The 20,804-nt window shown below is 50.7% G+C and overlaps 2 protein-coding genes across 3 annotated transcripts; one reads left to right on the top strand and one right to left on the bottom strand.

The window, feature by feature from the left end:
- Positions 1-1,020: 1,020 nt before the first annotated feature.
- On the top strand, positions 1,021-6,642 carry LOC146261270 (uncharacterized). Its single transcript, XM_084668609.1, has 9 exons — positions 1,021-1,181; positions 1,302-1,467; positions 2,305-2,674; positions 3,620-3,751; positions 4,921-5,043; positions 5,447-5,575; positions 5,675-5,878; positions 6,119-6,247; positions 6,497-6,642. Exons 1-9 carry the CDS (start codon positions 1,021-1,023, stop codon positions 6,640-6,642), a joined length of 1,560 nt encoding a protein of 519 aa, XP_084524735.1.
- A 59-nt stretch (positions 6,643-6,701) lies between these two features.
- On the bottom strand, positions 6,702-20,563 carry phka2 (phosphorylase kinase, alpha 2 (liver)). Of its 2 annotated transcripts, XM_084667971.1 has the most exons (32): positions 19,944-20,562; positions 19,681-19,789; positions 19,145-19,303; positions 18,891-18,938; positions 18,567-18,735; positions 18,345-18,427; positions 18,180-18,260; positions 17,953-18,051; positions 17,706-17,852; positions 17,573-17,626; positions 17,211-17,333; positions 16,964-17,059; positions 15,906-16,013; positions 15,610-15,688; positions 15,344-15,478; positions 15,076-15,185; positions 14,780-14,924; positions 14,497-14,575; positions 14,226-14,371; positions 13,916-14,086; positions 13,498-13,598; positions 13,023-13,159; positions 12,682-12,844; positions 12,469-12,548; positions 12,092-12,170; positions 11,648-11,777; positions 11,396-11,497; positions 10,794-10,912; positions 10,050-10,103; positions 9,401-9,634; positions 8,546-8,746; positions 6,702-8,348 (listed from the first exon to the last, which is right to left on the bottom strand). In XM_084667971.1, the coding sequence occupies exons 2-32, from the start codon at positions 19,756-19,758 to the stop codon at positions 8,175-8,177; spliced, it is 3,684 nt and encodes a 1,227-aa protein (XP_084524097.1). In that variant the 5' UTR covers positions 19,759-19,789; positions 19,944-20,562; the 3' UTR covers positions 6,702-8,174. The 2 variants fall into 2 exon arrangements, with proteins under 2 accessions (XP_084524097.1, XP_084524099.1); XM_084667973.1 differs by lacking the exon at positions 19,681-19,789 and having other exon boundaries at positions 19,944-20,563.
- Positions 20,564-20,804: the final 241 nt, after the last annotated feature.

Here is a 20,804-nt window from a genome sequence, read left to right as displayed (position 1 = left end):
CATTCTGGCTCATCCAGCCTTCTCGCTCACTGCTCCTCTCCTATGCTCTTCCTCGGCATGGACTTCTTCTCCTCCATGGGGTCTCCTTTGGGTCTCCTGTCTCTGGTGACTCTCTTGTGGACTTTCTCTCCAGGTATTTTCCGTGTGCAGACACTCAGTTATGCAGACGTGTGCATTTTGTCTTGTGGTCGTCAGAGAAAATAACATTGTCGCTTGTTTTGATGTTTACATGTCTTGGCTTAGTTGTGTTTGTTTGTGGGCCTATTTATGTGTGTGTGTATGTGTGTGTCTTAAGGCTGTGGTCAGGACTGTGGAGGCCTCAGACACCTCGAAAATGGACGGACGTTTTTCCGGTATGGAGGTTTGTATGTGATGTATCGCTGCGATCGGGGCTTTAAGCTCCATGGTTACCACACCAACAGCTGTATGTCTGGACACTGGAGCAGGGAGCCCCCTGTGTGTGTCGGTGAGTTCTGTGTGTGTGTGTGTGTGTGTGTGTCTGGGATTTGCGTCTGTCACAATTGATACACTGGACATATACTGTGTGTGGTAGTTGAAGTTACGCTGTCCGCCCACCCCTCACAGCCTCAGGTTGCCCCCACCCTGGCCCTCTCCTTAACGGGGTCTTCAGTGTCCTTGAGAGAGGATCCTGGGTCATCTTTAGCTGTAACCTTGGTTACCGTCTCCACGGTCCCTCCCTGCTGTACTGTAAGGGGAGGAGCTGGAATCAAAGCAACCCCGTCTGCAAAGGTACAAACATCTTTTTTCCCTTCTGTGTGTATGTGTTTTGTGTACGTGTGTGTTTGTGTGTGTGTATGTGTATCCCTCATTGCAAAATGATATCCCAGAATCTATGCCTACACAACAGTCACCTATGTTCTGTCTTTAGAAGAAAGGATCTAGAGTTTTACATTTGTTATTTTTTTATTTCTTCATATTTTTGGTGTTCGTCTCCTAGAGTTTGACATGATGACCTCCTGGAAGCACTCACCTGACCACAGACCCCAGACTGGATCCAACATGGCTTCCAGGATGGCCCCTGGTCTCCTTGCTCCAGCTGCCCTGAAGGATCACCTGCGAACCCATCATGACATCATCACCAACACAGCCCCCAAGGAGGCTGTCCTTAACTCCCCCCAGCTGGGTCACAACCTGCCCAAACGCTTCCAGACAAAACTCCAGTGAGGTTTTCACAAAATAAAAATAAAAGTGATTTACTATGTGGTTTTTCTTTTTATTAATATATATTTCTAAAGTAATCATGTATATATTCTAAATCCTGTAATCCATCTCACTCTCAGATTTAATGAGGGGTTTGGACCCAAAGTCCATCTGAAGGACATGTCTGGAGCCCTCTACAAGGCCTTAGGTGAGGAGAGGATTCGAACCCAAGACCTGTCGTCCAGTCAGAAGGAGCTGAGATCTGAGCTCAGCAGAAATAATCTTGACAGAGGGTCCAGCAAGAAGGTCTGGAATGGAACCAATGTTCTTCTGAGTGGAATGGAATACGTAGAGAACCAAAAGGAGACATTGTCCTTCTCATCATCATCACCAGCATCACCACCAGCATCACCACCACCATCATCACCAGCATCATCACCACCATCATCACCACCATCATCACCAGCATCATCATCATCATCATCATCACCACCATCATCATCACCAACATCATCACTACCATCATCACCAGCATCATCATCAACCACATCATCATCATCATCATCACCATCATTATCACCATCATCACCAGCATCATCATCATCATCACCACCATCATCATCACCAACATCATCATCACCAGCATCACCACCACCATCATCATCATCAGCATCATCATCATCACCATCGTCATCATCATCATCACCATCATCATCACCATCGTCATCACCATCATCACCATCATCATCAGCATCATCATCATCACCATCGTCATCATCATCATCACCATCATTATCACCATTGTCATCACCAGCATCATCACCAGCATCATCATCCTCATCATCACACTCTTTAGCACTACTGTCATCATCGTCATCTTCTGCAGCACCATCATCACTAACAGTATCATCCTCATCAGCTCCATCATCATCACCAGTTTCATCATCAACAGCATCACTGTCCAAATCGCCCTCTCGTACAGCTGTAGAACAGAGAGTCGGGGAAGGGATGAAACTGACCCCCTCTGAGGCCAGCACTTCCCCCCCTCCCTCTCCCAAATCTTCTTTCCCTCCCTTCCCCTCCGTTCCATCTCCCTCTCCCAACTTCCCCTCCTTTTCTGTCTTCTCCTCGCCATCTCCTCAGACCCCCACCTCCTCCAATCAGGGGCAGACTCCCACACCAACCAATGAGACTGTCCCCAATTCTGTTGTCCCTCCCCTTGCTTCGCCCACCTCCCAAGTTCTGCCCCCCACCTCAACAGAACACCACCTGCCAAACCTCCCCTCTGGTCCGCCCAGGCGGATGACCTCTCACAGGCAACCCATCTGCCCCTATCCCCCTGTGCCCAACCACGGAACCTTCTACTTCCGCAACGTGGCTCTTCCCAGACCAGGGGAGTACAGGCACTACGTCCAGTACGCCTGCTACCCCGGTTACACCCTGGCCCACGGGGACGTACACAGCTACTGCCAGCAGGGGGCGAAGTGGAGCGGAGTTACTCCTGTCTGTCTGGGTGAGGAACTGTGTGTTTATAGCTCTGTTTTGATTCTCTCTTCTTTCTTTCTTTCTTTCTTTCTTTCTATCATTCTCTCTCTCTCCTTTTCTCTGTCTCTCTGAGTACCTCTGCCCTCCGTTCTCCTCTTCTTCACTGTCCCTCCACCACTCCATCTCAGTCTCTCCCTCTCTCTCTCCTGCTCTCCCCTGTTCCCAGGGTGTGACTCCCCCCATGGTTTGGACCCTGTACCTGCTGTAGAGAAGGAGATGTTTCTGGAAGGGTTTGATGGGGACAACAGTGTGTCAGTTTTTTTCATCATCTACTCCTGTGAGGTTAGAGCAGAGAGGACTGGGTAACACATCATCTCTCCCTGTGTCTGGGCTGATGTCTGTGCCAGCCAACACGCACCTCAGTGTACATCATGAATAATAGTATAAGTATAGTAGTTCATACAGGATCTAAGAATGAAGCTGTGCTGATATAAAGGGTTGTTTTCAGCAGTATCACAGTGGCATCACATTCGTATACATTATGATACGCAGTTTTCCATTTTATAATATGGGCAATGCCATCTGATGCGATAGGGGCAAATCCTGCAAACTTGTTACATATGTTTTTCAGGAGTACATATTTTCTGGTTATCTATTTTGGAGGCTATCTCTGTAATTCTAAAGGAGCCAATTGACCACTCGCCTCATATTGCATTATTTGGTGTTGTTCCGCTGGATGTTCCTCTGTTAACCCCAGGCAACTAATACTGTTCAAGTAGAAAAACACTTCCACCCACTAATTCTGGTGATTTTTGAATATGACTCATTTTATTTTTTCGGTGCAGGTCTGAAGGGTGGTTGGTCAGGGCAGGTTTAGGTCCTGGGTACAGTTTGTACTTTGTATACTGTGAAAATCTTTCATTAGAAGACTGATTAAACTGACCCCTGACCCTATGTGTCCCTCACTCCCCAGCAGTGACCCCCTGCCTGATGAACAACGGCGGCTGTTCCCAGCTGTGTTCCTCCCACCCCCTGCTCCAGCGCCAGGCTCAGTGTCTCTGCAGGCCGGGCTTCACTTTGCTGGAGGACCAGCGAACCTGCAGAGGTCAGAGGTCACGGACCCCATGGTTAAACCTAACCCAGATCCCAGCCCCTTGTCCCAACCCTGGCCCTGGCCCTGACTTGAGCCCCGGTCCTAATCCTAGCCCGGTCACAGATGTAGCACTCTAGACCTTCCAGCTCCCTCACGTTCTCTAGACCCCCTCGCTTTCCTTGCTCCTTGCTAACAATCCTCACAGTCAATCACGTCTTGTCAGCTTTCACTCCCCCCTCCCCTCCCCCCCCCCCCCAACCCTCAGGTCGTAACATTCCTCTCTTGTAACATCTTCCATGTAGCTGATCACAGACCACTCCAGTCCTCCATGCCCTTTAGTAGAGGCTGCAAAGTAGACACAGTTAATACTAGGGGTACTTGTGGTCCAGGCAGCCTATCATTACCGTCAGCTCCGTCAACCAGCCTGCAGCAGCAGTATAACTCACATGGCTGTTCTCTGACCCTGGACAGACAGATGATATCCAGGCAGACTTCTGAGGAAACATTAAACAGACAACTTCAACTTAGGTACTGGGCTCAAAAGAGGGAAAACCACAAGCAGGAGGAATCGTTTGATTTCATTTTGTTTCGATCAAAAAAGGAGGTGCGTAGATGCAAGGGTGCCGCTCGGGTTTCTGGACGCCAAATCACACAGGAAAGTAGAGCAGTCTGACCTTGACCAGGGCAGATAGAATCATCCTAATCTCCGCCCCTCCCGGTTAGGGCGCCCGTGGGTAGACAAGACAAGTTAAAGGTGAGAAACATACAAATACAGATAAATAAACATGGGCCAGCTCTTCGGGAGTCTCTGCAGGAAGTCTGGTCTTTTGGCAGGAAGAACGCCCTGCTCTCTAGGGTGGCATCAACACAGACAGCTTCTAGCTACATCCTGAGACATTTTCCACCCATTACAACTCCCTCTACAAAACAGATGTTTTTTGACTGTCAGCCCTCCTCTGTCTCCCCTTAAGGAAGTAGGAGGGGAGGAAGGAAGGAAGGAAGGAAGGAAGGAAGGAAGGAAGGAAGGAAGGAAGGAAGGAAGGAAGGAAGGAAGGAGAGGAGGGAGGAGAAGGAATCTGCTCCTTTCATTTCCAGGCTTGGCTGAAATGTTTGACTGTAACGCTTATTTGTGTGTACGTGTGTGTGTGTGTTTGTGTGTGTTTGTATGTGTGTGTGTGCAGATATAAATGAGTGTGAGGAGAGCCCGCGGCGGTGCCAGCAGGTGTGTGTCAACACCCTGGGTTCCTCCAGGTGCAGCTGCTCTCCTGGGTTCCAGCTGGCTGCAGATGGGACCTCCTGCATAGGTCTAGTCTTCCTCTCCTCTCCTCCTCTCCCTCCATCCTCCTCTCTCAGCCTTCCCCTCCTCCTCCTTCTTCTTCAAGTTCTCCCTATATGCCACCATCCTTCTCTCTCTCTCTCTCTCTCTCTCTCTCTCTCTCTCTCTCTCTCTCTCTCTCTCTCTCTCTCTCTCTCTCTCTCTCTCTCTCTCTCTCTCTCTCTCTCTCTCTCTCTCTCTCTCTCTCTCTCTCTCTCTCTCTCTCTCTCTCTCTCTCTCTCTCTCTCTCTCTCTCTCAGGTTTATCTCTTTCCCTCCATCTTCCTCCTCTCTTCCTTTCTTGGACCCCCCCCCCTTGCTCTACCCTCCTCCTCTCCAAGCTCTGGGGACAGACGTTTCAATCATCCGGTCCTGCACTCCTTCCCTCTCCAGATGTGGACGAATGTCTGCTTCCTGTGGGCGTGACCAGCTGTGTGTTTGGCTGCGCGAACACGCCAGGAAGCTATCTCTGCCAGTGTCCACCTGGGTACACGATGAATGCCACCCAACGACACTGCCAAGGTCAGGCAATCCATGCATGGACTGAATGACTGTCTGACTGACTGAACAGTGGGCGGATTGATTGGCTGGCAGACTGGTGATTGACACATGCGTCTCCAGACCTGGACGAGTGCTCGGGCCCTCCAGGAGGCGGGCCATGTGCGGGGCAGTGCCACAACTCTCCAGGGTCCTACCGCTGCACCTGCCCCCACGGGCACGCCCTGGCGGGGGACGGGCGTGGCTGCATCGCCCGGTGCCCACCGGGCTTCCGCTCGCACACCTCCACCCCGACGCCACCCAACGGGAGGGAAGACGAGTGTGTAGGTAGGGCTGACAGAGATGTGCCTCCATCGTAAGGATCGCGGTTTTCCCGGTGTGTCACCACCGTAACCAAAACCACGTCGATTTGGATCCTTGTTGTTTTTATCATAGTGTTGAGACGCTGGTCCTCATTGGACGTGATTTGTACATACACGACACATTTCACCAAAAGGTTATTGAAGTGCCCATGGACACCCAAGAGGAGTGATGCTCTCGTCCTGTTTGTCTCCCTCTCTCCGTCAGACGTAGACGAGTGTGTGGAGGTGATAGACGGGCGGCGAGGCGGGTGTGAGTGGAGGTGTGTGAACCTGCCCGGGTCCCATCACTGTATCTGCCCCAGAGGATACACACTGCACGCGCTCCACTGCAGGGGTGAGCAGCAGCTTTGATAACACACTCATAAACACACTCATAAACATAGAAGCTCTCAACAGGAGGTTCTCCACCGACTTCAAACCAGACATAATGGTGCAACACCTGCTGCATCTCTCTCTCACACACACACTATCTTTCATTCACTCATGTCACAGTAAATCAGCGTCGGTGAACAAGATCTCGTGTATGCGACAAAGGGACTTTCTACAACCTTCCTCTCTCCCCCCACCCCCCTCCTCCTCGCAGATGTTAACGAGTGTGCCCGTAGCAACGGGGGCTGCTCTCACCTGTGTGTGAACCATCGGGGGGGCCACAGGTGCGCCTGCCCCCCCTCACATCGCCTCTCCCCCTTCAGCAACAAGAAGTGCCTGCCCACAAAAACACGGTCGTAACGCGTGTGTGGTTGTGTTTGTGTGTGTAGTGTCTGTCAAGGTCAACTCGGGACACTTCATTAGTGTGGTAGTAGGAATGAAGCATTCCCTTTTAATGAGCAATACTGGTTTAAACGTTAGAGAATATGCAAGATTATGCATAGCAGAACACACAGGTTTTCAACCTTGAACATGACACACCTTTGAGGGGAAAATAATCAACAGGTTTAAAACCTCCAATAATGCAGGTTTTCAACCTGAGAGAATTTCATTTTAAAACTTGAAACAGACAGGTTTTAGACCTGAAACAAGACCCAAGTTCGACCAAAGTGCAGAATGGTTAATAATAAACCCTCATAAAAATGTATCATGGACAAATAAACAGGTACAGGATAAACACCTTAGTACTCATGTTCCTGATCACACTAATGGTCCACAGAATACAATTATAACTTTCTATATATTAATATATTTAGTGTATAATAAAAACAACTCTTTTGTAACAAAATAAAAGGTCTAAAACTGTATTTCTTGCCTCCAAGTTATCCCTTCTTATAATTCACAGGGATAAACCACTTTCTCGACTCAGAAATAGAACCTCTGTTATCAAACAGACTCTCCTTTCTCGCAGTCATGGCACTACGTCTGAGAAACAGTTCAGGATTGTCTCTACCATGTAAATGATTGATGTGACACTATAACATATAGGAAAACAGACTTTTAACAGCTACAAAAGACCACTTTAACTATTAAAAACATAGATCAAGTTACTTGAAGCTCTATCATAGACTGATGTCTTACACATCACAGGCACAATGTAGGTGTTAGACTATAACCAACTCCAGATGACTGAATGGCACCTAGTTAGATTAAGGAATATATTAGGAAAATGTATAAGTATATGACACTGCTGGTATTAAATTGCAATAGAATTGAACATACCATAACCAAATATACGTATATCAATCTCACAGAACATGCATGGTCTGAAAGTCATGAATACACAGACTTTACATGCTTCTTACTGAGATGCTATAGTAAGAGTCACATGACACGAAACTAACCTGCATGCCCCGGATATCAGACAATCTAACACGCACACTTGAATACATGGAGAAATGATGCAGACAGGAAACCTAAACAGGTCCAGGAATCAGTGACTAAGTGCCATAAAAAGCCATGCATGTTAGATGTCTGTAGCAAACCAGACAGGAATTACGTTAACATGGAAGGTTAATTATGCATCTCAGTACAGAACGCACTGACACGCCTGACCTAACGTTCACCATCAAACACAGCTCAAGTCACAGTTGCAAAGTTGAAACAGAGACGCGAGCAGAGATGAACCAAGTCCCTTACAAAGTCTACAGTATGCTGTAATTCTGTCTTTCCCTCCAGTCCCTTCACCCAATTCAAACAAACACTAGTTCCTTCCTTCCTTCCTCCCACCAGCCTCTCTGCACTGAGCAGCAGATATCTCCATCCTATGGAAGTGTCTCCCCACACAGGGATCCCTGTCCCAGGTGGAGTGAGCTATATCCCCCTGCTCTGCTTCACTGCACTAAGCAGGTTGAGTGAGGCAGGAAGTCCTGCACGTAGGTGATCACTGCCTTGGACAGGTAGGTCATGGTGCCGTAGCTGCCACTAGGGGCACTGTCGTAGAAGAAGTTACAGATGCCCGTGGCTGGGTCCTTCTCCAGGAAGTAGTCCTGGGCTCCTTGTGACCTCTGACACGGAACAGGAAAGGAATAGCATGTCAACGTTAGAGGGCTGTTGAAAGGTTTGTGTACGACAAACTGTGAAACAAACTGGTTCCTGAGGAAAAGGCGCTTGTTTGTCTGCGCAACACGTGAGAAATGTGTACGTCTCATTGCAAAGTCGCTGCTCTGAAGCGGGAATGTGTGGCGTGCGCTTGCGTTCGGACCTGGTCGCTGACGAAGAGCTCGTTGGCCAGGTGGACGATGCGGTCCACGTGAATGACGCCCCCGATGCTGTCCAGCTCCATGTCGGCCACCAGGGTCAGCACCATCACCGCCTCCACCAGCAGCTGCCTGTACTCCGGCTGGGGGACGTGGTTCAGCACCGACTCCACGTGCACTGCAAACTTGATCTCCCCCTCCGTCATCTGCACAAGATGGAGTAGGTTATAACATGATAGAGCAGGTTATAAGATGGTAGAGCAGGTTTAACATGATAGAGCAGGTTATAAGATGGTAGAGCAGGTTTTAACATGGTAGAGCCGGTTATATGATGGTAGAGCAGGTTATAACATGAAACAGCAGGTTATAAGATGGTAGAGCAGGTTATAACATGAAACAGAAGGTAATAACATGAAACAGCAGGTTATAAGATGGTAGAGCAGGTTACAACATGATAGAGCAGGTTATAACATGGTAGAGCAGGTTATAGCATGGTAGAGCAGGTTATAGCGTGGTACAGCAGGTTATAACATGATAGAGCAGGTTATAAGATGGTAGTGCAGGTTATAACATGATAGAGCAGGATATAAGATGGTAGAGCAGGTTATAACATGAAACAGCAGATTAAAACATGAAACAGCAGGTTATAAGATGGTAGAGCAGGTTACAACATGATAGAGCAGGTTATAACATGGTAGGGCAGGTTATAGCATGGTAGAGCAGGTTATAGCATGGTACAGCAGGTTATAACAAGATAGAGCAGGTTATAAGATGGTAGTGCAGGTTATAACATGATAGAGCAGGTTATAACATGGTAGAGTAGATGATCACACGGTAGGACAGAGGAGGTCATGACATACCTCACGAGTGGTGGAGGAGGGCAGGACATATCCGTCTATAGACAGCCCGTGGCACTTCTGCAGGATCTTCCAGACCTTCTGGTAGAAGCCCATGGGGACCCTGTTGATGGCTCCATCCAGCCTGCGCCTCCGCAGCCACTGGCCCTGGCGCTCCTCCCACTGCAGGGGCCCTCCCTGGGGGCCCAGCCCCACGGGGGATAGGATCCCACTGGGGGTGGAGGGGCTGGAGCACCGCTGTGGAGGGGGGGGGGGGGGGGGTAGGGGGGGGGGTATTGAGGGAGGTGGGGAAGACCCACTCTCTCCCACCCAAAAAACAACACAGACAGACACAGCGAACGACACAATCTATTCCATGCCACGAGGTCTATGTCCAGTACAAGTGCTGCTCTCTTGTAGAGCGGCAGGCTGGAGCGGAACGATGGAGGAAGACAGAGCGACACAGAAACATAAGCAGCTCAGCCATAAATGTATGAAGGCAGAAGAGAGAGAGAGAGAGAGAGAGTGGGGGAGGTACGAAAGGAAAAATACATAGAAATAGAGAGGGAGACCCGGAGAGAAGAGTAGGGAGTGATAGAGAGAGAGAGCGGTAGAGAGAAGGAGAGAGAGGGAGAAAAAAGGAGAGGGAGAGAGAGAAGGGGGCGGCGTTTACCGTGGAACGAGGCGAGGTGACGTTACTGCTGATGGAATAACCGCTGCTAAAGATCTACAGAGGGGAGGAGAATGGAGAGAAAAGAGAGGAGAGGTGAGAGGACAGGAGGAGAGAAAGAGAGAGAGAGAGAGAGAGGAGAAGAACAGGTTGGACAGACGTTATAAATACATGCGCTAATGATATTTGATGTCGATCAGCCTCATGTCTACTTCAACAGGTGGACATGACAGGACAAGGCTCTACTGATGGCAACGCGCTTGACGTGAGCAGCTAAGAATGGGTTAGAGCAGCCAGCAGGTGCATTGGTTTTGAACCCCCAGCAGCCCAGCGCCGTGGAGTTAGAGATGGAGACGGCATGCCTAGGGAACACTAACAAACTCAACCCACGCTTATAGGTCTGGAGTCATCCAACTGCAAGCAAAACCAGGAAACTGTGTTAACAACCGAGAAATACATTCTGATCTGGCATGGGATCAAATATGGGCAGAGATCATGCTCCCACAGCCAATAAATAACTAGTAATGATCACAGAAGTAGCTTTAGCTACAAAATAAATTCGAATTTGAAGAGCTTTCTCGCTAGGACACCGAAACAGCATAGGTGAACATGTGTCTATCGTTAGCCCACTGTCTAGCATGTTCACATGGAGTGCGGGATCTGGATGCCAGCTTGTTTTCAGGGCTAACCACACTGCACTGCGGAGATTGGCTGTTGGCTGTGAGAGAGAGCGGAGTCAAGGCATACCTGTTTGATCTGGCTCTTGAGCTTGCGTATTCCGGTGCGTTCCGTCTTGGTGGCGCCGGTGTGACCCAGCTCATGGATGGAGATGGCTGGGCTGGTGGCCGAGGACTGGATAGGACGCACTGAGGACAGAGAGTTGTGGTTGAACAGGTAATCACTTACTGCTCCTGTCCAGACGGTAAAACAGACAGACAGGCAGACAGCTGGAGAGAGACAGACAGACAGATAGCTGGAGAGACAGGCAGACAGACAGCTGGAGAGACAGACAGACAGACGGCTGGAGAGACAGGCAGACAGAGACAGGCAGACAGAGACAGGCAGGCAGACAGACAGAGACAGGCGGACAGACAGAGAGAGACAGGCAGACAGAGACAGGCAGACAGAGACAGGCAGACAGAGACAGGCAGGCAGACAGACAGAGAGAGACAGGCAGACAGACAGAGACAGGCAGAGACAGGCAGACAGAGACAGGCAGACAGACAGACAGACAGAGAGAGGCAGACAGAGACAGGCAGGCAGACAGAGACAGGCAGACAGATAGACAGGCAAACAGAGACAGGCAGGCAGACAAGCAGGCAGGCGGAAAGACAGACAGACAGACTCACCACTTCGTTCTACTCCAAACTCTTTGCCGCTCAGGATGTGATGCAGAAGGTTCTTCATGTCAGATGGACTCAGGTTCATCAGACTCTCCGACGCCTCCTCACCTACGCACGCATGAACACACACAGTTATGATCCCAAACACACACATGATGCATTTCTGCATGCGTTTAAGGGAATTTGTGTGTCTGTGTGTGTGCATGTGTGTGTGTGTGTGTGTGTGTGTGTGCATGTGTGCGTGTGGCTGCGTCCCACCTGAGCAGTGCAGGCTGCGGGCCAGCTCAGTAGCCATCACCTGCATGATGAGCCCGATCCTGAGACGCAGCATGTCTCCAAACAGGGCGGGCTGGGAGCGCACGTACATAGCCAGGTACACCATGATCTCCTGCAGGGAGACCCAGACCCCGTCACACACACACACACATGGACGCACATTGACACACACACATAGACACACAGACAGACACACACACACACAGACACACACACACACACACACACATAGACACACACACACACAGACACACATAGACACACAGACACACACACACATAGAGACACACACATAGACACACACACACACACAGACACACACACACACACACACATAGACACACACACACGGACCGCTGCGTGTTTCCACCAGTTGGTTCTCTGTGTGTTTTGTTGACTTCAGGCCTGATGAGCGTGCTGCGTTACCTGAGTCAGGACAGCTATGCTGATGTCCTGACCGCTGGCCTCGTAGATCAGGCGGTTCAGCTCCTCGGGAGGAAGTGGGCTGAGCACACGCAGGAAGCAGGAAGCGAAGCCACGTCAGTTCATGTTGACGTCACGTCTTTTCAAAAGTGTGTGTTTCAAATAGGGGATGAAGGGAGACAGTGTACATGGGGCGAGCGGCGCCATCTGGAGGTGAGCTATTGTCTGTTTGTTTCCAGGCGACCTCAGGTATGTGAGTGTCTGCTCGTGTGTCTGCGAGGGTATCTGTGTGTGTGTGTGTGTGTGTGTGTGTGTGTGCGGGTGTGTGTCTATAAGCATGTGAGTGTGCGCGTGCTCGCGTGTGTCTGTGCGGAACCTACGCTGTGATGACCTTCTCCCTAGGCTCTGGAGGGAGTCCCACAGTCAGCTGCTTCTGGTGGGAGATGAGATCTGTACAGGCCTGAAAACACACACACACATACACATGCACGACACACACACGTTGTTTTGAATGTAACCGTTTTGGAATCAGCCTGTCTCAAGATGGGTTAAGGCATCCATTCCATGGAGCTGGACGTGAACAGGTCTGTTACCTCAGCAAGTACCTCCACCCTCTTCTTCAGGATCCCAGAGATGTAGCGAATCAGACCCCACTCCTTACAAGAGCCCGCCTCTACGTACAGCTCCTGTAACAGGGCCCGCACGCTGGCCCCGCCCTGGCCTGGCCCCGACAACTCCACCAGCCAATCAGCACCCCTACTCAGCAGAACGCAGCCAAGGGAGGACCAATCACAAGACAGCATGTGTGCGTCTGTATGTATGTAGGGTGCGTGCGTATCTATGCGTGTGCGAGTGTGTATCTGTGTATGTGTCGGTGTGTGTGTCTGTGTGTGTGTCTGTGTGTGTGTGTTTTAGCGAGCCAGCAGTGGCGTACTTCATGTGGTACAGGATGTAGAGGATGTCAGCCTGGTCCTGCAGAGTGGGACACTCCCTGAGACGTCTGACCAGCCCCGGGAAGTCTGGGTTCCCCTGGGGGTCCCTGGGGAGGTGCAGGTCTGCAGCACTGTGGGGCTAGACACACACACACACACACATTTACCTTTAGTCATTTGGCAGACGCTCTTATCCAGAGTGACTTACAGTAAGTACAGGGACATTCTCCTTGAGGCAAGTTGGGTGAAGGGCCGTGCCCAAGGACACAAGGTCATTTGGCACGGCCGGGAATCGAACCAACAACCTTCTGATGAATAGCCCGACTCCCTAACCGCTCAGCCATCTGACCCCACACACACACATCAATCCACACAACACAAACACAAAACACACGTAGACAACCAGACACACACAAACGCCATGCAGAGCATTGAGACGAACCTCGGAAGAGGGTGAATATGTGTTGATCTGCTGACCTTGGGTTGCTGTTGTTGTGCCTGCTGCGGTACCACGAGCAGGTTGAGGGACTTGCGGTGTTTGTTCATGGCAGGAGTCACAGGCAGATACATGGACGACTCTGCAACCAGAACACACATGAGGACCCTCATGAGCTTCCAGGGAGCACCTCTCCCTGGTTACATTTACATTTAGCAGACGCTCTTATCCAGAGCGACTTACAGTAAGTACAGGGACATTCTCCCCGAGGAAAGTAGGGTGAAGTGTCATGCCCAAGGACACAACATCATGTGCACCGGCCGGGAATCGAACTGGCAACCTTCAGATTACCAGCCCGATGCTCTACCCGCTCAGCCACCCAACTCCCTGACCCCCACCAGACTCTCTGGTTGCCCTCCAGTAGGGTCCTGGGTTAATGCTGTGGCCCTCCACACTCACTGGGCATGTTGAGGCCCTGGACCTGGGCCATGAGGGACAGGATGTCTCTGGTGGTGTGCTGTGCGCTGAACACGTGGTGCTGTCCCCGCTGGATGGCTGGGAGGTGACACTTTGGGGCGGCGGCGTGCAGCAGCTGGGCGAGGTAGCGGTCGAACATGCCTTTAGATCCGTCTGAATGAGATAGAGACGTGTTGAGATCTCTCTCTCTCTCTCTCGCTCTCTCTCTCGCTCTCTCTCGCTCTCTCTCGCTCTCTCTCGCTCTCGCTCTCTCTCTCGCTCTCTCTCTCGCTCGCCTTCTTTGCCATTCTACCTTTGGGTAGATAGCAGACTTCATCCTCGTCATCGTCTTCATCCTCCTCTTCCTCGTCATCCAGCTGGTCTGTGTCTTCATCCAGGAAGCTGAGCTGAGTGTGAAAGGATGTGGTCTGGAAACTAGCCAGGTCAGACATCTGCACCCTGTGCACACACACACACACCACGGTTAAACTAAAAACCTCTTTCACTAACTAATTCTGTATGTGCATGTGCATCTGTAAGTGACAGAAAAAGAGAGTGTGTGTGTGTGTGTGTGTGTGTCTCACCTGGCCCCTCCAAAGTACCCATCCTGCAGCTTTCTCAGGGTTGCTAGGATACAAGGATCAATGGCCTCGCCGTCATCGACTGAGGAAAACAAGGACGAGAGAGAACATTGTTTCATCACTTATTACCCAGCATGTTGTGTAAGACTTGGACTTGCTTACCCAGCATGCTGTGTGCTGTGGACTAGCTTACCCAGCATGCTGTGTGGTGTGGCCTACCTTACCCAGCATGCTGTGTGGTGTGGACTACCTTACCCAGCATGCTGTGTGGTGTGGACTACCTTACCCAGCATGCTGTGTGTGATGGGGAAGGTGAGTGTGGGTCGTCCAGTCATCCTCCAGCAGGAGGACAGATAGGCCAGCTCTGTTCGCAGCATTTCCGCGATCATCTGGTTGTCCAGGGCCAAGTAGAAGTGGTGCTGGTCCAAGAACTGAGACAGACACAGCAGGCACACAGAGCATCTCCTCAGGGACCCTGGCATGGACACCAGGGTGACATGACATGCGGTGTTTCACCTGGAGGGTGTGGGTGAAGGTGTGGTGTATTACCTGGGGGGTGAAGGTGAAGGTGTGGTGTATTACCTGGGGGGTGAAGGTGTAGGTGCGTCCTCGTATCTCGTAGAACTTCGAAGTTCCCAGAACCCCGATGTGTCTGTAGGGCCGCCCACTCAAGTTCAACTTCTTACAGTGTCCTGAGGAAACAGGAAGCGGGCCACGATCACACCGCTGGGATCCCACTGTTGGGGGCTTCTGAATCCATTTTTTTGCATTGCTGTATCGTGTGTTGAACGTTGCACCTCGCGTGCTCTCTAACGGCAGATTAGTGAGAGGCAGAGCAGAGATGGCGTACCCAGTTTGACATAGATGTGGCTGAGGATGCGGGCAGGCATCACCCTGATGGGCAGAGCCTCCGACACCGTCTGGACCTCAACACCGTAGTCTCTCAGAAGCTCCTGGATCTGCTCTGACTCTGCCAGCACACACACTGACACACACACACACACACACACACAGAGCACAGAGAGAAGAGCTCATTCCTTCCAACGTACCAAATCTCTCAGGGTAACATGGAGAACATTTGGAACAGGGAGCCCCGTTCTAACACGTTCTACCAACCTTGCACCACCACGTCTGGTTTGAAGTTGGTGGAGAACCTCCTGTTGAGAGGGTCTATCTCTCCCGGAGCGAGAAACCCCTGGTAGCACACAGACACACAGGAGAGAAGGAAGACTTAGACCTTGTGTCTGTGAGAGAGAGAGAGAGAGAGAGAGAGAGAGAGAGAGAGAGAGAGAGAGAGAGAGAGAGAGAGAGAGAGAGAGAGAGAGAGAGAGAGAGAGAGAGAGAGACAGATAGAGACAGAGACAGAGAGCGAGGGAGAGCGAAAGCGAGCGAGAGCGTTATGTGGTTCCTACCTCGGACAGTAAACACCCCACTATGTACAGGCTCTGGCCCCACATGTGAGGAAGCTGGCCCATGGCCACCCGCTCCACTGAGTGAGGGTTACTGCACTCCTCCTCCATCTGGACAAAACACACACACCATCATCACCAGGACACACACACACCATCATCACCAGGACACACACACACCATCATCACCAGGACACACACACACCATCATCACCAGGACACACACACACCATCATCACCAGGACACACACACACCATCATCACCAGGACACACACACACCATCATCACCAGGACACACACACACACCATCATCACCAGGACACACACACACCATCATCACCAGGACACACACACACACCATCATCACCAGGACACACACACACCATCATCACCAGGACACACACACACACCATCATCATCACCAGGACACACACACACCATCATCACCAGGACACACACACCATCATCACCAGGACACACACACACACCATCATCACCAGGACACACACACCATCATCACCAGGACACACACACACCATCATCACCAGGACACACACACACACCATCATCACCAGGACACACACACACCATCATCACCAGGACACACACACACCATCATCACCAGGACACACACACACCATCATCACCAGGACACACACACACACACCATCATCACCAGGACACACACACACCATCATCACCAGGACACACACACACACCATCATCATCACCAGGACACACACACACCATCATCACCAGGACACACACACCATCATCACCAGGACACACACACACACCATCATCACCAGGACACACACACACACACCATCATCACCAGGACACACACACCATCATCACCAGGACACACACACCATCATCACCAGGACACACACACACACACCAGGACACACACACACACACCATCATCACCAGGACACACACACACACACCATCATCACCAGGACACACACACCATCATCACCAGGACACACACACCATCATCACCAGGACACACACCATCATCATCATCATCATCACCATCAGGAGAGGCTTCTATTACCTTATCAGGTGGGACCGCATAGAGCTCTGGTACCAGTCGGATACTGTTCTTCCCACGGATCAGAACCCCCTCCAGAGCCTCCCTGTACTCCTGCACCTGCACGCACACACACACACACACACACACACACTTAGCCTATACTTATGTCGAAACAGCACCAGCCTGATCCCTCAAGCACACACACCAACCCTTCCTCAGCACACACACACACACACACACCTCTTTCCAGTCCTCCGGCACCACGCACCTGTTCTTGGTCTCCAGTGAAGATGCCATCCAGAACCAGGTAGGTCCAGAACACAGGCCACTCACACTCAATGTTCTCAAACAGCTTCAACTCAGCTGGGTCGTAGTGGAGGCGGTTTGGGTCCTGACACAGTCAGAAACACACACACACACACACTGAAGTAAATCTTCAGACTAAAATAATCTATGCTCCTCTTGAGGTCTAATCTCACATAGCACACTAACCGTATGGCACAGAGTGATATGTAGGAAGTACAGACAAAGGATTTGGACATGTATCCAGAAGGTAGAGAGGAGGAGCTGGACTTGTGCACAGGAAGCAGAAAAAGGTCAACAGGAAGTAGGAGTAGGGAGGAAATGTACCTCTCTAGGACATCTGTACCCATCTCTGATGAAGCGACAGCAGCCGTAGCGACCCTGCAGGACAGAGCGAAGGTCAGTGTGCGCGCGTGTGTGTGTGCATGTGTCTGGCCAGGCGTACCCAGCTAGCCCTTACCTGCAGCTTGGCGATGATCTCGTTCTTGGTGAGGCTGACCAGCTCGGCGTCCTCCACAGCGAAGGCGGGGAAGGAGATGATGGAGAGCAGGCCAGCGTCGATCTCCTTGGAGGTGGAGGCTCTGGGCAGCATGGAGCACAGGATCGACTGGACACACGGACACCGAGCGCGGACGCGCACACAGCGTGAGCATGACAGCCAGATCAGTCACGACAGGGCGTCTGCCTCCTGAGGGGAACGGGCTTACCTGACAGTGCTCCACCTCATCAGGCAGCACGTGGATGACAGACTTGGGTCCGCCCTGAGCACCAAACAGGTCCAGCTCATCGATGGCCTCCAGAGCAGCCTGGGTGGGGTGACACAAGGCAGGGGAGGGGGAAGGGGGAGAGGGGTTCACGCGGGGGACTCGGTGCCTCTCTGGGAACTTCCCGTGACCTTTATTTGACCCTCTGTGTGACCTCTGCGCTCTAGTACCTTGGCCATGCCCACGGAGCTGGCGTTGAGTTCAGGGATGCCCTGGTTGGTCTTGTCCCCTCTCTCCCACATCCCAAAGTCCTACACACACACACACACACAAAATGATAGTGTTCTTTTCGGTCAACATCAGAGAGACCCGGTTTAATGAGGAGCTTCCCTTACCGCCACTTTGTAAGCTGCCTCGATGTAGAACACCAGGTTCTGGATGAAAGCCACTTCATCCAGGTTGGAGATGATGTGCAGACCTGGCCAAAGCACAAGCATTAGCATGCAGCCACACGTGTGCACCCACCGCCACACACATTATTGCATGCTTGCAGGCACATATTGACAGGCATACACACACATTTACAAGCGTTCTCTATCTCGGAGACACACACACACCTGAAGCTGTCATTTGAGCCAGCATCAGCAGGTACAGGGAGGTGGCATCCACCTGCAGATGACCCCACTGGTCGTCCCCGACCACCGTGGCACCGGTGGGAGTGTGGTATTTGGCGTGAAGGCAATCCCTGGTGCTCTGGGTCTGCTTGAACTTCTCCACCTTCACCACCTACACCCAAACAAGTGCACACACACACACACACACATAACAAGTAACATACACACACTTTTACAGCCCAACATTCAAGTTAGGGGGTTTACAGGAAGCCATCATAACAGTAGCAGGTGACAATGACTATGATGATAATGATGCGGCTTTCCTACCTGTCTCATCATACACTGTAACAGCCCTTGCATCAGCTTGACCACACTCTGAAGAGACAACACAATGAGTGATTCATCATAGCACAGACTATACTCTCTCCCCTGTCCAAATACCCCCACCTGAGCCTCCTTTCACACCCCTCGTCCCAGCTCCAGTCCCCACATCCGGAAACATTTCCTTTCCTTCCCAGTCTAACAACCCATAATACTCTGTCCCAACCCTGTACCCCAGCCCCAGGCTTCTGAAGGCCCACCTGCTCCAGCTCGTAGGCCTTGGCCTTGTCTTCATCCCTGTCTGCGTTCTTCCTGTAGGCCATGCCCAGACCCCACACTGACAGGATGCTGTAGACATTGTCCCTCACCCAGGCATCCTTCTGCTGGGCACTGGCAGGCAGCAGCCCTGTCACCGGGTTCTACAGGATACACACACACACACACACAAAGACAGACACAAAAACACACACGCACACACACAATTACAGGGATATGTCCCCCACACATACAACCAAAGGCACGTTTACATAACCACTTGTTGCAGTCGAAGTGCCTAGATTCCAGCAGAGTAGATAAGACAGTTCAGCGTCAGGCATGTGACCTTCGTTCAAGCTTGTTTCTAAAGCTTATACGGGCAGAACAGGTTGTTCCTTTCACTGAAATGACCATCCCTCGTTCAAAGTGGGCAGACAAGGCAATACTTCATAAACGACTCGAATATAGAAAAACGGCAGACTTCGAGCTACAATTCCCTGCATTACAGCTCCGATAGCAGACTAGCAATAAGATATTTTACCTGGTGACATAGTATAGTCTCTTGAACGAGCCTGGCGAACACGTCAAGCCTCACCCCCGAGTTACTGCGACTTCGCATCGTCTTAGCGGCTGGTTACCTGGGAAGCAACCTGAACAGTAGTGCACTTAAGTCTGTACATCTGTCACACCAGCTACGCTTTTCAGTGACAGCAACATGGGAGTTGCATAATTCTACATTCCACTGTACACATACTGTAGCTAGAAGCAAGCCTATCTCGATGTTTTTTTTAGAACATAGCCTACCGGTTGGGAATCCATAATTTCAACTGCAATCAGCTAATGCTAGCTTGGCTTGAAAGTAACATCCCAGTTAGAGCTTCGTCCCAGCTGAGCCAAACCAGCCGCTGAGCACTACCCCTGCAAATCCGGGTTCTTTGAAGGCTCGTATTGTTGGTTTGCACTTGATGACTGACAGTGAGATGTGATGCAGACTACGGTTGAAGGTCTTCCATTGCGGAAGTGATGATAGCGCTCTGTCGCGGTCCAACACCCATATTACCACATAACTGCCTTTTAGTATTCCAGAAAACAAATAGTTGCATGTCTATCACAGTACGCAACACATACCAGAATGTCTTACAACATCCGGTAGCATTTTGAAGCATGCTTTTTTAATTATTCTGATGGATAAGGGGTCAATGTAGCCGCATTTTGAAGCATTCTTATTTAGTTATTCTGAGCCGATGCATGCATTGTAACATTGCCGACTTTTTAGGCCTAGTAAGGGCACTAAACGTATAAGATCGCTCAAAATAATGAATAATATCATTATGTACCAAGATAATTTTTTGGGTCTGTGTATGTCAAGGCCGTAATCATAATACATATTGGGGGGGGACACATATCCCCCCCAATATTCAAATCTGGTCAAAATGTCCCCCCCCCCCCCCCCCCCCAATATATTCATATAAAAATATGTGCTACGCTACAACAGGCAACCACACACGCTGTCCGAAATTATCATATTTAATTCGTCCCCCCCAATGTTGACTCCATGGCTACGGCCATGGTGTATGTCCATTCTTATGACAAGAAACCAACAAACTTTAACTGGATTCTACTTTCTTTTTGTTTGTTCGTTTTTAGCTCCTTAAACAATTCGGA

Source organism: Hypomesus nipponensis, chromosome 12, assembly GCF_054491055.1.
Source record: "Hypomesus nipponensis isolate SF chromosome 12, ASM5449105v1, whole genome shotgun sequence".
Classification (NCBI taxonomy): Eukaryota; Metazoa; Chordata; class Actinopteri; order Osmeriformes; family Osmeridae; genus Hypomesus; species Hypomesus nipponensis.
Note: the sequence above shows the minus strand (reverse complement) of the source record. Positions and strands in the feature narration are given on the sequence as shown.